This window comes from Mya arenaria, chromosome 14, assembly GCF_026914265.1.
Source record: "Mya arenaria isolate MELC-2E11 chromosome 14, ASM2691426v1".
NCBI lineage: Eukaryota > Metazoa > Mollusca > Bivalvia > Myida > Myidae > Mya > Mya arenaria.
In genome coordinates this window covers 3,342,919-3,359,519 of record NC_069135.1, presented here as the reverse complement: position 1 = coordinate 3,359,519, position 16,601 = coordinate 3,342,919, and the positions used below count along the sequence as shown (strand labels likewise).

At 34.7% G+C, this 16,601-nt stretch overlaps 1 protein-coding gene across 5 annotated transcripts in view; it reads left to right on the top strand.

Annotated features, from left to right (window-relative positions):
- The window catches only part of LOC128218359 (uncharacterized), a 75,387-nt gene that overhangs the window by 45,565 nt on the left and 13,221 nt on the right, over positions 1–16,601 (top strand). For all 5 annotated transcript variants that reach the window (XM_052926015.1, XM_052926016.1, XM_052926018.1 and 2 more), the window contains 2 exons: positions 4,565–4,663; positions 6,628–7,224. In XM_052926015.1, coding sequence (XP_052781975.1) covers positions 4,565–4,663; positions 6,628–7,224 — 696 coding nt within the window. The remainder of the gene's footprint in view (positions 1–4,564; positions 4,664–6,627; positions 7,225–16,601) is intronic.

Below are 16,601 nucleotides of genomic sequence, written 5' to 3'. Positions count from 1 at the left end.
TGTAATGCTGATCTCTGGTGACCCCGTTGTTATGCTGATCCCTGGTGACCCCGTTGTAATGCTGATATCTGGTGACCCCATTGTAATGATGATCCCTGGTGACCCCATTGTTATGCTGATCCCTGGTGACTCCGTTGTAATGTTGATCCCTGGTGACCCCGTTGTAATGTTGATCCCTGGTGACCCCGTTGTAATGCTGATCCCTGGTGACCCCATTGTTATGCTGATCCCTGGTGACCCCGTTGTAATGCTGATCCCTGGTGACCCCGTTGTAATGTTGATCCCTGGTGACCCGTTGTAATGCTGATCCCTGGTGACCCCATTGTAATGCTGATCTCTGGTGACCCCGTTCTAATGCTGATATCTGGTGACCCCATTCTTATGTTGATCCCTTATGGCCCCGTTCTAATGCTGATCTCTGGTGACCCCATTCTTATGTTGATCCCTGGTGACCCCATTCTTATGTTGAACCCTGGTGACCCTATTCAATTATTGATCCCTGGTGACCCAATTATAATATTGGTATCAGATGATAGTTTATAATTTGATGATTACAGGTATGCACAACAGTACCAAAACTGCAGTATACTTAGATAATTGTAGTATGCATGTGTGCTCTTTATTTAGATTGAAATCTGACTTAAAATCACATAATTTGTTTATAACGTTATCTGTCCATGTTTTACTATTTCTGCACATAAGACCGTCTGAAGTGTTATCACAATATTAGGTGTTCGCCAGGCGTCAAAATCCATATGTTTGTGTATGGGATACCCTAAATACGGGTAATATACACGATACTATTTATTTTATTTACTATAAATACATTTAATAATTTGCAAACCAAGAACCACAGAAAGAATGACGTTGTCAAAGTTGTAGCCAATATAGTAGTTGCTGAATTTAAAATTGTTTGAATGGATAAATAAGCAATATCAGGCTACATTATAGTTAGCTAAAGAACTCTGACCAATATGACGTTTTTCATATGTTTTATATCCCGTATTGTCTTAACTTTTCTGAAAGTCGCGTTCAGTTCGGTTCCTAGTGGGCAGGTTATGGAATGGTTCTTATTAATATATATCTTTAAAAATACGTTAGCATAACACCGAACAGTATCGTTGTAAACATATATTCATTGTAATCTTTGTTGCCTATAAATTATTCAAAGTAAACATGATCGTATGTGGTGATAATCCGGCCACATTCCTATTGACAATTTCCCCACCTTTACAAAACACGAATGTCTGAAAGCAATCGACTTGAACAAATGAATTTCAATATAATTTGTTTTGTTAATTCAGTGCAAAAAAGGTTCGTATCCGCTCAGAAAGTGGACCTTTTAGTGTTTTTAAAAGACCGCATTGAAAACTAATAAAATAAATCAAAACTGGCTTCTTCTCTCCATTTTTTTATGCAAAACAACCGCCTGTGCTTTCTTCCCAATTCATAAAAACATGATTCATTTCTCCTGTTAGTATTGTCGGAGACGATTTATGAGTTTGCTTATAATCAATAGACTTTCGACGCTTTACTTTAAACTATTGCGCTGGCATTTCCGCGGGATTATATTTTTTTTCGCCTACCAAGCGTTTCACTTTGGTTTCCGATCAATTTCGTTTGAACGCCTTCGTGCAAATTCTTTCAAAATGGTTTTAGAATTTCATTTGTCTTAAAAACATTTAAAATGATGAGATCAATCTAAAAATGGGTACTTAAGCGGTACAAATATACCATATATAGTCCTCTTTAAGACAATACCACATTAACAACACAGGAAAGACGTGAATTTGTGTTTTCAATTCGAAATGCAACTGCACGATTGAGATGTTCCTGACCCTGAAATGTTAATGCACGATGGAAATGTTCTTGTCACCGAAATGTTACTGCACGATTGAGATGTTCTTCACCCTAAAATGTTACTGCACGATTGAGATATTCTTGACCCTGAAATGTTACTGCACGATTGAGATGTTCCTGTCTCTGCAATGTGACTGCACGATTGAGATGTTCTTGTCCCCGAAATGTTACTGCACGATGGAGATGTTCTTGTCCCTGAAATGTTTCTGCACGATAGAGATGCTCTTGACCCTGAAATGTTATTGCGCGATGGAGATGTTCTTGTCCCTGAAATGTAACTGCACGATTGAGATGTTCCTGTCTCTGAAATGTTACTGCACGATTGATATGTTCTTGTCTCTGAAATGTTACTGCACGATTGAAATGTTCCTGTCTCTGAAATGTTACTGCACGATGGAGATGTTCTTGTCTCTGAAATGTAACTGCACGACTGAGATGTTCCTGTCTCTGAAATGTTACTGCACGATTGAAATGTTCCTGTCTCTGAAATGTTACTGCACGATGGAGATGCTCTTGACCCTGAAAAGTAACTGCACGATCGAGATTTTCTTGTCCCTTAAACGTTTCTAAACGATTGCGATTTTATTGTCCCTTAATTGATTTTAAATTACGTTTTCGTTCACTTCTGTACAAATTATATCATAATTAACAATTTTTGACAGTTGCCTATACATATGTCAGTGGGACAATTATTAGTTCTGTAGCTAGTATGAAAATGTGCAATCAATCACCGAACACATGTCAAACTGCAGTTTTTGCAGAGGTCAGGGAGGAAGATTTATCATACTTTTCGTGACAGGGTTTATGCTGTAATAGACCGAAAAGACCTGGATCGGTTGACACTAATAACCATATTCAATGTTCATGTCCAACCAAGTTGTATATATTATGCCATATGTGTTGTGGTCGAATTGTTTTAAATGTCAGGCCGGCCGATTTTATCGTTTAGAACACACAACTTACACTAATTTTTACAAAGTGATATATCAGAGCTATTGCAAAATTATTTGTATTTAAAAAAAAAATGCGTGCCAAATGGGACAAATCTGCATTTTAATCTTGAAAATGAGGAGTTCTTTAACTGTTTCCTAATTGAAAACAGAAAAAAAAAACATAGATCGGTTGATCAATTCATCATGAATCTTTATCAATATCCCTGACACTATATTAATGTGTTTTCTTGAGTATAATATAATTACGTAAATTAGGCGAAGTACTGAAAAGAAAACCACGATCTCTTTGGTTTCAAATCATTATTTAATTATTTGTTCTTTATTGAAGACCACGTAGGTCTCCATTAGTTCTACAAATTTGCCTTATCGGTAAAGCATCTATACTTTTTCAATCAGAGTTTCGTGGCAAGTGTTTTGCAAGTTTAACTTTTAAGGATCGTCCAATTCATTATTTAAAACGTGTCTTTGATTATAAATTTCACATTTTTCACAGAGGAATGCAGTGCGTTTATCTTATAATTGACAAACATAGAACGCATTAGGGTTTGAAAGGTACGTATTTGTAAGGTCATAATGTTACTGGCGTAAATGTCTTATAGTGAGTTTTAAGGCTTCTCATTGTGAATGCCATTCATTTCTTATTTATGTATGTGGAACACATCTTTGGAATATAATGTTTGGACAAATAATGTGATTTCTTCAATGTTAATAAACATTACGTTATTCGATATATGCTGAGGTTTCTTTGTAGCGAGCCTCAATAGAAATTTTTCCGCCAACATATATTTCGTCATTGAACCAAACTTGACCCAAACGTAATAGCTTGGAATATGAAAATAGTGATATAAACAATAAGGTCAGCATTTTTTTCTCTCTGTTCGTATTATTCTTTAATCATTCTTCTGTTAATATAACGTTTAGCTGTAGCACATATTTTGTGGTTTTATTAAATTTCAAACGCAACTTATATTATATTTGTTTTTCATTAAGTTACATAATACTACTTATTATTATAAAGGAAACTTTCGTTATTGTATATTTGTTGGACATACTAAGAAATGCATGGCCGTAAGTACCCTGTATCTTTGTAACAATTGTGCTTATGTCATCTGAATAAATGCGAATTGAAAATTATGCAGAAAACCATTTTTAAGTATGAACTAAAAATATCTATAAATAAGGGAAAATGCTGGCTTAAAGATTTCGTTTCATTCATAGGGAAACAATAGTATTTTAGTTCGCGTGCGAAATTATGAAATTCCATTGAGAAAACCTGTAGATTCTACTATAACAGAATTGAACGGAAACCGAAGCCCGACACTGTAAACACGAGACTCCGCTGGGCAGCCCTATCCGCGCAGATAATCTCCACTTTCAGCTGCATGGAACATTGACTCACGGATAATGTTACCCTATCAAAAACAACTCTGGGTCTGTGTGTCAATCGCGCATTTGTTAAAAGTACATAGGAAGGGCATTGTTCTCATATTTATGTTATTTCCTTTACGATATTTGATGACAAAATGAATTGAACGAATTCAGAAGGCTTTCTTAGGAATGATGAACATGATATTTCCTATTTTTGATGGGTGAAATTAATGGCGATCTTTAAACAGGATAGCATGGACTCACGAGCGAAACTAAACGAATACAATAACTCTATATGCATGTTTATTCTTTTCACACAACATGTAAGACTTTAGTTATGAAAGCAGCTTTATCAACGAAGTTATATTTCTTGTATTTTGCAGACGCAAGGCAAGGGATCCGATCAGTCAAGCGCAGCGACAGGCAACACAAAGGGCGCCATGGGACAGCAGAACTCTGTCGTAGAATCTAGACTTGATCAGGTAATTTACTATCCAAACTTCACAACCGGTGGACTTTGTCTCTGATTGTGTCGCTACATACACACTTTCGTGAGTATAACTTCCATCAATCTCTGGTGCCATGTTCATGTTTCAGGTGCTGTGTGTTTTTTTGACAGTACTTTACCCTATACGGAAATGTTTTTAGAAACATAAACATAGTATCATAAAAGCAATTAAAACGTAAAAATAAGAGCAGAAGGCGTTTAAAAATTGGGCTGTAAGAGTTCAAGCAAAGTATCATTTACATTACGAGACATACATATGGTGAACACATACATGTACAAGTTAACCACACCCACCCACTCACATTTAACTTCTCGCGAGGCGTTTCAATTTAGAAATTGGTTCTGCCAATTACCGAATAACACTATTAATAACCGTGTGATACATGCTCTGGTCAAATATATTGAATTAGAGACACTTAAGTCTTGTTGGAGTTGAAATTGATGACGTTTCTATTTGTCTCGTGCAAAAAGTAGAGCTGAATGTATGTTCGCCATCAATTGTATGCATTCAGGGCTGATATATATTCAAAAGGGTAACAATATACCCCCACAACGACGAGACGAAATCTATTCACCAACTTTTCAATTTCCATTTACAATAAACAATGGTAATCGACATTTACAAATTACTGATGTTAGAAACCCAATACCGCAAACTCATTACCAAATCAATGCGATTTGTTCGAAACTATTTCTGTATGAAATTCAGATCTTCTGGAGGCATTTTATTTTCCAATAAACAAAATGACTTTGTAGGAGTTAGTTTAGATGACAATTGTTTTAAGTTTGGTAGATTAACGACTCACTGACTGAGTGATATTGTCTTACTAAATGGATTTTAATCAATGGAAAATACCTTAAAAGTAACAATGATATAAGCAGATATACGAAAGTAGTATTGTGTTACCGAAATAGTTTAGGGTGGCCTCTACGAGTCATGTTCATTATCATGCTTGAAAGGCTTGAAACATTGAAAAGTAATAAACTCTGTTATGTATTGAAATTGAAAGACAGGGACATTTAAACATTGATCTCTTTTATAATGAGAATGAAGACTATTCTAGCGATAATATATTTCGGTCAGAACGATTGTGGTTAGATCATTTGTATAATTTAAAACTGGACAGAAACAACTGTTCTGTTTGAAATTGGAGCAATTTATTTAGGCTAGATTGTTGATTTGATTCTACATAGATTAATAAAATCAGGTCTTAGAATCATAGTGATGAAGTGCACAATGAAACACGATTGTGTTGAATAATACGTGGATTACAGGCACCAATGTATTGCTCCAATATCGGCTGAATTGTGAGATATTGATGGACGACTTGACGATCCAGCACTTCACTGATAAGACCTTCTTGGATTTCGTTAATATATCAAAGGACAATATGCATAATTGTTTAATTAATCTACTTCTTAGGTATGTAAAAGCTGCATAAACAGCCTATAATTTTATACGATGTTTATCGCACGTCAATATTAAGAATATTGAAAATTAGTTTCATCCTTAAATTCTGTTGTGGTTGAATTGTGTATGTGTTTCTTTTCAGTGTGCTAATAAATAGCACGTCTTAGACCACCGCATTTGCAATGTTTTAATTTTTAGTTTAATATTCCATTCATTAACTTTGGATTACAATGTTTGGTAAATTTCGGAGAAAAATGTAACATAATTATGTGAACATATTTGCGTAAACATTTCCTCCGCTAACTTTTCGTTAAAATAAATTTTGTATTTCCATTGCCCACAAACTATTCTTTTGAAGCAGATAACACGATATACATAAGTAAAAGAATTTTTCCTATGTCAAACTAGAACATACTGATACATGAATAAATTATTTCCTTTGTAAAAATGTTATTTTTTATCCACGTCAAGGTTAAATTTATCTGTAAATTATCAATGTTATCATAATTGGTCTATATGTTTACCAGGGCGTCCAACAGCTTGACGATGAGTTTGTGAGCCACTTTGAGCGGAACCGGGACGCCATCTCCGTGGACGGGTTCGTGGAGGCGCTCACCGACCATATGAAGAAGACACGCCTCATCCGCGTCAAGTCCTTCAACATCCGGGAGGATGGTGCCGACTTGACGGCTGACAGCCCGCGATCCAACAGTTTTACCGGCTTCGGACACGGCGTCTCAATGTCGCCGACTAATTCCTTAAAGCGCCAGCACACATTTTGCGGAACTGTGTCTAAATCAAACACATCTAGCCTTGCAGCTTCACGTCAGAACAGTTTTGTGAAGTCACTTCCCGTTTCGAGACAGAGTAGTTATCATAGAACAAGGTCACGTGGTAGTACCGGAAGTTCATATACTTATTCTACAACAAGTTCTGGTGTGAGTTCTGGTGTAAATTCAGAGTCGTTGGACAGCAATGCCAGTACAGGATCGAAAAGTGCTATATCCCGGGAGTTTTCATACGGACTGTTGACAGATTTTGAAGATATCGATGAAAAAGATGAAGAACTTAAAACAGCACGTGAGAACGCTGCGTCCAGAGTCAGTGCTGAAAGTCTTAGACCGGTAAGTGGTTTAACCATTACATCCATATATTAAGTATCAACCAAAACTATAGGTGGCAGTATCGGTCAAGGTAGATAAACTAAATATGTACAAACGCATTTAGTTATAATTACACTCCATTTTAATATCCGTGGCTGATTCAAGGCCCTTGTGGGTTAAAATAAATTTGCAAAGTCTATAGGTCGGCATTCTCTACACCAGAGCGATGATGCTATGTGTACCATTTAGATTTATCATTATCAAACCTCTGATGAAGGAGAACGAAAGTGTGAATGAGTGTAAATAGTTCACTTGGGTCAAAACAGTGTGGATGCCATGCGTTACCCACATTTTATAGATGGGAACAAAACATACTTACCTTTTGTAAACATTTATGATAATAATATAATAACGTTCATAAACATAATGTTTGAAAATGATTCTTTGAAGCTGAAAACACCTGAGCAGATTTGTCATTATCAATGTAAAGCCCTTTAAAACCCCACCTGGCAACCCTTACTCAGCGATGTTCAGATTCTTCCGATTGTAAGAAATACCCTCCATACCATAATACGTATCTATTTGAGTGTATTAAATGTTATAAAAGATCTTAGCAGCTCTTCCGTGTAATTTCTACTTATTACATTTCTAGCCTGGTGGTTCATATATAGTATTGTTTCTCTACATGTGTATAAATAAAACCTTGTACTCTGTAATGAGGGTAAATAAAACTAAATCAACTGAAATGAGATTTCCTCTACAATCTGCACAGTCTGTGACAATCAGCAGGTTTTCTTAAATATCTTTTTAGATCAGTTGTGGGTATATCTGGCATTGAGAGAAAAGTGCATTGGGAAGATTTTGTCAAACATAACAATGGCTAAATTGTCTTTCCTAAAAGAATAGTAAAATTGCGTTGTTAGTTCTTTAAAATAGTTGAAACGGTAATTATATTTTGGACAAGATAATAGTTGATTATATAATTAAAACGGTACACGAGTTAACTACTGAACGTAATATGTACTGCCTACCACCAAACAACTCCAGGATAAACAAAACAAAACAGAACAAGACTTTATTTTACACATACCAACAAAGCACATTGTCAAAGCTTAAAACCCATTTACTGTATGAATTCAACATGTCACATGGTACAGAACAAATGTACCCGGCAGGTCGTATTGCACTAAAATAAAAAATATATATTGTTTTTCAGTTGTTTATCTACAATAACTGAACACCAACAATAACATAATCATCATCAACAACAACAACAACAACAACAACAACAACAACTTCCTTGGTTGCTTATATTAGAGTCAAGATCTATTTTCGTGTGTTCTTATTGGATTGAATTGATATTTTGTATGCCAAATATTCTAATCTTGAGCTAATAAAGTCACGTCAAGGAGATCATGTGTATTTTCACAAGAACATATCCAGTTTTATCGTAACTTTCAAATTGTTATTTCTTTGGTATAACAATAAACTTCCTTTCTAAACATTCACAGTCATGTTGCAATCTGAGTGGCCTCTGATTATCTATGTTCGATTAGCATTTGTAACTACTCGTCTCTCATTTCGTTAAATGCGCAAGGGTGGGGATGCAATTTCATTCAGCTTACTAGGGGTAAAGGTTAAAATACCGTAAGTAATGCTCGAGAAATTTGATCTAGTAACTGATAAATATTTTATTACCTAAAAGTGAAAAAAGATCCACAAAAGCTATTCTATGAACATTTGATTAAAAGCGAATGAAAAGTAGTCTTAATTAGTTTATTATCTGTTAATTTAAGTGGAAAAATGAATATATTTCAATTTGGTTTTTTATTAATCAGACTAAAGGCAGTGTAATTTGCTGTGAATGATCGTGAAAAACACTACATTACTTGATACGATTAGCTTCGACGATCTTTGTATCGGCAGCCTTGCAGATAAAAAGTGATACCATTCAATACCTTTAATTGAATTTATCTGATTTTTGTAAACATATTGCTCTGACATATTTTCAATATTTTTCATTATTTCGACTACTATGATATAAAGATAACTGAGGTAAATAATCGGCCCAAGAATTCCCACTGTCTGAATATTAATTTTAATAATTATTTGTCAGCGCAATAAAGAATATTGAATGCACGTTTAATATAATTGATAAATAATATATATCATAATATAATGTGTTTGTATGCAGTGACTTGCAAATTGCGTGGGACAAAACTCTATGATCTTGTTTTACTATTTAAGTCCCGATTTCTGTAGCCACGCTTTATTTCCTATTGAAAGTAATGTAGAAATCGAACCAAGTAAACTGCAACAAATATCATCATGACAAAAACAATTAACATTGAGCAAGGTATGTTTTCTAATTAACTAAAGATCCACTTTCAATTGAACCTATATAATGTCATATAACTGTAATAACATTATCCCCGAATAGATTTTTGTATTACAAATATACCGATAATTATATATGATACCCTTACATGTATACTCGTGTGTGTGTGTGTGTGTGTGTGTGTGTGTGTGTGTGTGTGTGTGTGTGTGTGTGTGTGTGTGTGTGTGTGTGTGTGTGTGTTTCATGCTGTTGCGATTAATATCGCCAATGTATTAAAGGTTGTTCTTGTTGTTGTTTTTGTTGTTGTTGGATAGAAGTATTTTAATAATTCTTCGTAAGCGTAGTAATTTGGCATGAATACAATTTTTGAAACACAAACACTTTGCTATTCATCAAAACCCGTACATGTATCCCAATGTCTATAGAGTTACGTGCAGAAATAATGTAATTTGAGTGTTTAATATCAAGCTTATAGCCTGAGAAATTAAATGAATTCCCTTGAAGTACACAATGTATGTACAGTATAATCACTTGGTTGCATACCATTATCATGTCTGGTTCTGTTAATGAGCTGCAGAATAGCGGGCTTAAAGCTGCACTCTCACAGATTTACCGTTTTTACAAATTATATATTTTTTGTCTTGGAATGATCAAACTTTTGCGTAGATATCTGCAAACCAATGATAAAAGACTGCTGACAAAAGACCAGATCGCAGATCTTCATATTTCCATTCCAAATTTCATGTTTTATGGCTTAAACCGTTACTAACGGTTTAAAAAAGTGCATAAAACATCAATTTTGGGACGGAAATATGCAAAGTTTTATACCATGATCATGTCCGGTTCTGGTAAGGAGCTGCAGAATAGCGGGCTTAAAGATTTTGCCATTTAATGGTGAATATGACGAAATTATTTAAAACAAAGTTTTGAAAACGCAATTTCAAGCCAACGTTTATATTGTTGTTGTTGTTTGTTCACGAAACTAAAGCAACGTTATCTGTGACCCATACGTCGCGGTAAGGTGACATTGAAAGACAGTCGGGACTATTATGTGTGTAAGTTCTTATCTTGACGACAAAAACAATTAGACGAGATCATCGAAAGGGAACATTTTCAACCTGGAGCAACCTGATATGCCATTTCTGAATGCAATCATGGAATTTAGCCAAACTGATATCATACGGTACTAATGAAGTAATGATAATTAGTTTTTGGTCGGTCGGCTGGCTCTATTCATTTACATACACGGAGTGTATTATTTTAGCAGAAGGTCATATGTAACAGTCTGTAGGATAAGTGTACATTACTGGTTTCTATTAATATGCATTCGGACTGTTATAAATACAACAAAATGCCCCAGATCAACCAGTTTAGACTATACTACGCAGAATAATCGCTGGTCATTATATTACCTAGAGCTAAATGAACAGGTTTTTGTCGGCTTTTTCCCGATATAATGGATCCAGTAAACTGTCTGTATTTTAGGTCGTCTAAAAGAATTCAAATAGGCTAGTTTGGGAATAGGACCTTTTTCTATTTGATTAATTTTAAGATTATGAATGAAACTGTCATTTGACACAGAATGGCTGTGCAACAGGGTATATGAACAGAACAGATCACAAGTTAATTCTACACATAGCATTACACATTATATACATCAATGAAGTAGACTCTGATAGTCCATTATCATTTCTATTATTTAGCATTTGCTTGGCGTTGGTTAGACATGGCTGATAGGACTGGTTGATAGGGGCATCGCGGCAATGTCAACATCAAATGCTCTGTCTGCAGTACCACCGAGTTGCCGTGTCTTAAAGGGTTAAAAGTAAATAATCACCCCGCATAACAAGTCCGTTAAGAAACAAATACCGAAGAAAATAATATGCGAGTCCGACTGTTTCATCAAATCACATCAAACACAAGTTATTACAACCTTGATTATTTGTAACGTTATGGTGCATCTATATAAGTGGCTTTTTTCTCGCAATGATATCTTAAATTGTTAAATTTAATTTAAAATAAGGCGAATATCCTAGGATCGTCGTCGGATATCCAGTGTATGGAGCTAAGGTGTTCACAAGAACTTCTGGTTCCCATTAACTCGACCGACCTTATTGTATCCTCCCGACACTTGTGTTGTCGTAATGGGGATTTTTTCCGTAAATTCCTATCAAATGTGCAGTTATTTGAGAGCACCTGTTAAAATCTGAGAATTTTATGATTAAAAATTTCTATAATATTGATATACTCTGACGGGTCGCACATGGATCTCTGATGATGTCTACAGATAAAGTCGCCCTCTAAGGACCTCTATGAAGGACATATGCTTACTTCAATATCAAGCCGGCCTTCAGTTCCGGCGGAGCATTTGTAATGTCTCTCTGTTTTATACGAAATACGCAAGAAGTTATTTGGGTTGTTCATGTGTGTTGTATCAGCTTTTGCGATTTCATTTATATTTAATTTAAGTAGAATGTTTATGTTTTAAAAATTAAAGAAATATTTTATTTATTTATTTTCAAATAAAGGTTTTGTCTAGGGAGGAGAGGGAATACGGATATTCGTTATGTATACAGTATATATTTTACAAGTAACAAGCGAGTTCAATTGCGTGATTTTTTTATCGATTATCATCAAAAATTCGGTTGATAAATGACTGTTTAGTTGAAAAGTGTGCTAACCTTGAATGATGTTTATCATAACAATTGAATATTTACAGCCGGCTGAAGCCATTTAATGATTTGATTGAGACTTACCTTTTGAACCTTTTTATTTTCTATTGATTGCTTAGACTTTTGTTGTTAAGAGTTCCAATCCCATTTCCATCTGTCACGTAAATTTCTATCAAGAAATCTTGTTTATGGACGAAAAAGTTAAGCATAATTAAGGTTCTGCGGTATGGGACATCACGATTTCTGTTTTCCGTGAGAGAGCAGTATACGCTGCGTTTAATAGCCGTTCAAATTGCATTTGGAGAGCGCTAATTGTGGTAACATGTCGCTCCCCTACGGCGTCAGCAAACGAGCTTGCACCGTGACACCCGAGATCGCCATTGTTTCCTGTTTCCTGGCATGCATGCCTGTTTTTTCTCTGCCTCGATCATTTTCATTGACTTGAAATTCCCTCTTTGTTACGTAATTGTGTAAATGTAGCGAGTGTTCTTTTTAAATTTTCTTGCTGATAATAGAATTCAGACGTGGTTTATTCAAAAGTCATTGATGAATGTTGGCACTTTACAAAGCTTTTATAAAAGAGATATTTTGTTACACAGAGTGATATTATTAACTGTAATGACTAAATGTGTAGTTCATTATAAGCCTGTATACTTTGAACAATGGCTTGCTCTATGGGCATTATAAAATGCACCTATATATTGAGGATTTTTTTTGTAAAATCGGTGAACGTTAATTGGAAGCTGATTAATTCATTATACTGTCTGAAGGTTTTAAGTCACACGGCCAATTGTTGAGAAAATGACACATATTGTATTTAACCTACTGATCGCCTTGCACAAACAGATATGAACGGCTTTTAAAGATATACATGGATAGACTCCTATTTGTATCATTGTTTTAAAAGTATCGATATTGAACTGTATTGAACCATAATACATATACAATTTTGTAAAAAATGTGGGAAAATGGCCATTCACGACCAATCACATTGCCAATTAGAACGAATGTATGATTTGAATTAAGTGTTCATGCACGTGAATAACACGTAACACACTTTCCCTGGCTGCTCTACCTATTTCAGTACAAGGAACAAGCGGCACATGATTTAAAAACACACACACAAAAAACAACACTTATGTACATGAGTATTTCATCTCAGACGTTTGAACATGTCGAGCATATCGAAAAAGAGACCATTGAAATCACACGTTGACATGCTGAAAATCATGGTGATTTTCGCATTTAAAACTCATTAATATAAAATAAAAAAAATCAATGGCAACGGTGAACAAAGCATCTGCCTTTGATAATAAGGTTTAGTAGTTGTCACAAGACACTTTCAGTTTATTGTAATGCAAAATATGATTTCATTGTAGTGATATCTTTCCAAAGCAGCGCTATATATCGGTTTCATCTCAGCTTAAAATTCTTCCTTCGAAGGAATGGAGGGCCGCGCGTTTTAATTAATATGATTGTGAGATATAGAAGTAAATACGCATATCAATCATTGCACCGGTCCCCGTCTTATTTGCACAGTTTTGATAACCATTTATTAAAGCCCAGCTCTAGGTGAGGTATAACAAATTGCATGTGTTTTTATCCATGGCTTAAGTGTTTAATCACTCCCCACCCCTTGATTCCCGATATTAGATTCCCCATATATGCTCGGTGTGCAGGACCACAAGCTCTTTGAAAGTGTAAAGTAAACTACAAAAGTATGTCATTCTAATACCTTAATGCCATTTTATATCTTTGAAAGTATGTTCTTCGCGCGGTTTCTCTTAAAGTGTGTGATTTATTATCTCATACAAAGCGCTAAATTATGCACATTGTTAAAGCATAAATAAGATAAGGATCATTGTTTGGCCAAACATTGATGGATGATAGGGAGAGCTGGTAGATATATGAAAACGAAACTTTAAAAACCATTAATCATTGAGAGTTAGACAATATTTATTTAGCTTATTCATTAATTCATTAATAGATAATCGCCCCCTGGCTCCACAATGTATGACGTATGTCATCCGAATATAACTAAATGGCTGACAAATAAAAGAAACAAACAATAATATAAAGAGAATGCTCCGTCACCAGTCCCTACGCTTTAATTCTAATAAATAAAGTATGTGTGATTTTTACATTCTGTGTTATTTATTTTATTTATGCATGTTATATTCTTGGTAGTTCTCGTGCCATTTTAAATGAGATACGTTATTAGAAGCAACAGCAGTTATGAACGCGTGTCGGTAACATTTGTAACAATTATGCATGTTCATGTTTCACATGTATATTGGTTATTATGAACTTTTAATAAAGCGTGTCGCTCTTCGTAATCATGATACCAATCTGTTGAAAAAATAGGTGAAGTATTTGATTCAAAATGAACATGTATGTAATTGTCACTAACCCAATAATTCTGAATGAACATACCGATCAAGAGTCAAATAGAATGTATATCTGTAATTACACTTTGTGCAAATTTGCGCATTAAAATTACTATTTGAAGTTGTATCGTGTTCTCGCGATAGTGATCTTTCCAAAATGATCATGAATAAGTGCGCAAATGAGACCACTGTCATGCAATACAAAAACCAGCATTGTTAAAGTACAGCATGCCATTTATTTTGAATTAGAATTATATCTGGATTAATTTCCAAATGTTTCTGAGACAATAACGCCTATTTAGTAAACCCGTTTCAATAACTGATGAAATGCATCTTTTCAAGTACTCAAAAGATAAACAAAAATAGTTTGTTTTTTTCTACTCGGTACCTTTTTAAGCTCGTCTGTTTTCAAAGAAAAGGTCTAGGGCATTGACTTAGCCTTGTCCTCAGTGTTGACGTGGACGTCTGAGGCGCCGTTATGCAAAAACTGCAGCCTTAGCTATGCAAAACTCAAACAGCATTCAAGGCATTCAAATAAATCTTGGTATCCATTGCCAGAGGGAATACGCAATTGTACTGCAATGGTCATAACAAAACCTTCAATACTTGCAGAAATATCGCATTATAAACCTCGTTCCAATTTTAAATGCTTCTTTAATACCATTTTTACTTATTTGGCGAATTATTTCCGTTGACATATGCATTATATTATATCATTTCAGACATTAAATACGATCAACATAATGGAGAAACTCTTTGAAATTGTCATAACTGGGCCAATTAAACTTTGGCCAGACTTTGACTGTTTATGTGGTTAAATTGCTTAGACATAAGTATTCATGCTCCATTTTTATTCTTGTCGAGATTTGGTTTAATGATCGGAACCTTTGCAAGTTGCAATCTAAAAGACAGACACTCGGCATACTTAGAAGTGGAAGAAATGTTCGGACTCTGCCTTAATCTTGCACTAGGAAACTGTGGAACTACTTTTTAATATTATGGATATGAAGCAATAAAATGACTCGTTATTTCTGAAGGTTTTGAAGCATGTACATATCACATGAATAAGCAACTACTTTAATGAAACACAAACGGGAATTTTTGAAAAGAGCGACCTGTTTTGGAGATTTAAGACTGTGAACGTTAAATAAATTGTATGTTCTTAAAGTTGAATAGGTAAAAGTCCTGATTGAAATGGTAGAAGTACTTTTCTTAATTGAAAAGGCCTGATGTCAAGTAACTGGATACCATTAAGTGTGTTATTATTAAACACAACAATCTTATTTGCTCATTCTAGTTCCGTTTTCATATTGACTATTGATGTGTATTTGAACGCTACAGGCGGTATATTTTCTATGTGGGGTTGCATTTTTTGGCAGTGAAGAAATACTGAATTTAATCGTTTGTCATCTGATAAGGCTCAAGAAGTCTACATCCAAGGCCTATTGTATTACCTTATACTTTCGTTTGAAACAGTTGAAGCTAGTTCGTCTATGTAAACGGATGTTTTCTATATTAAAAGAAATACGAGAAATCGAAAGTGATTTTAAAATAAAACTGGAAATTAAAAGTTAATGAAATTTCGACAGTTCAGAATAATATTTAAAGTTTAAAATGTAGTCCAGGGTGTTGTTAAATTCTTTGTTCATTTCACCAAGACCCTGTTTGCACAATACATTTGACAACCCTCGCTAATAATGGAAATTCGGTGTTGACACTAGCATGGATAACAGTTGATTTGTATCTCTAAATGTGCCGCATTATTTAAAATTTGTCCACAAATTCAATTAAGAATTGTGTCTATATGGATCTGTTTGGTTTAGTGGTCACATTTTGGCCTGATATTTCTAGCAGAATAAACACGCAAAGTGGTATATAACTTTTCAATTAATGTTGTGACAGATTTAAACCGTTTGAAGTTGTATGTATATTTACAAATGCGACCATACAGAAGATTGGAGAAATAATACATCGCGAAATGTGTGTATTTTTAATATAATA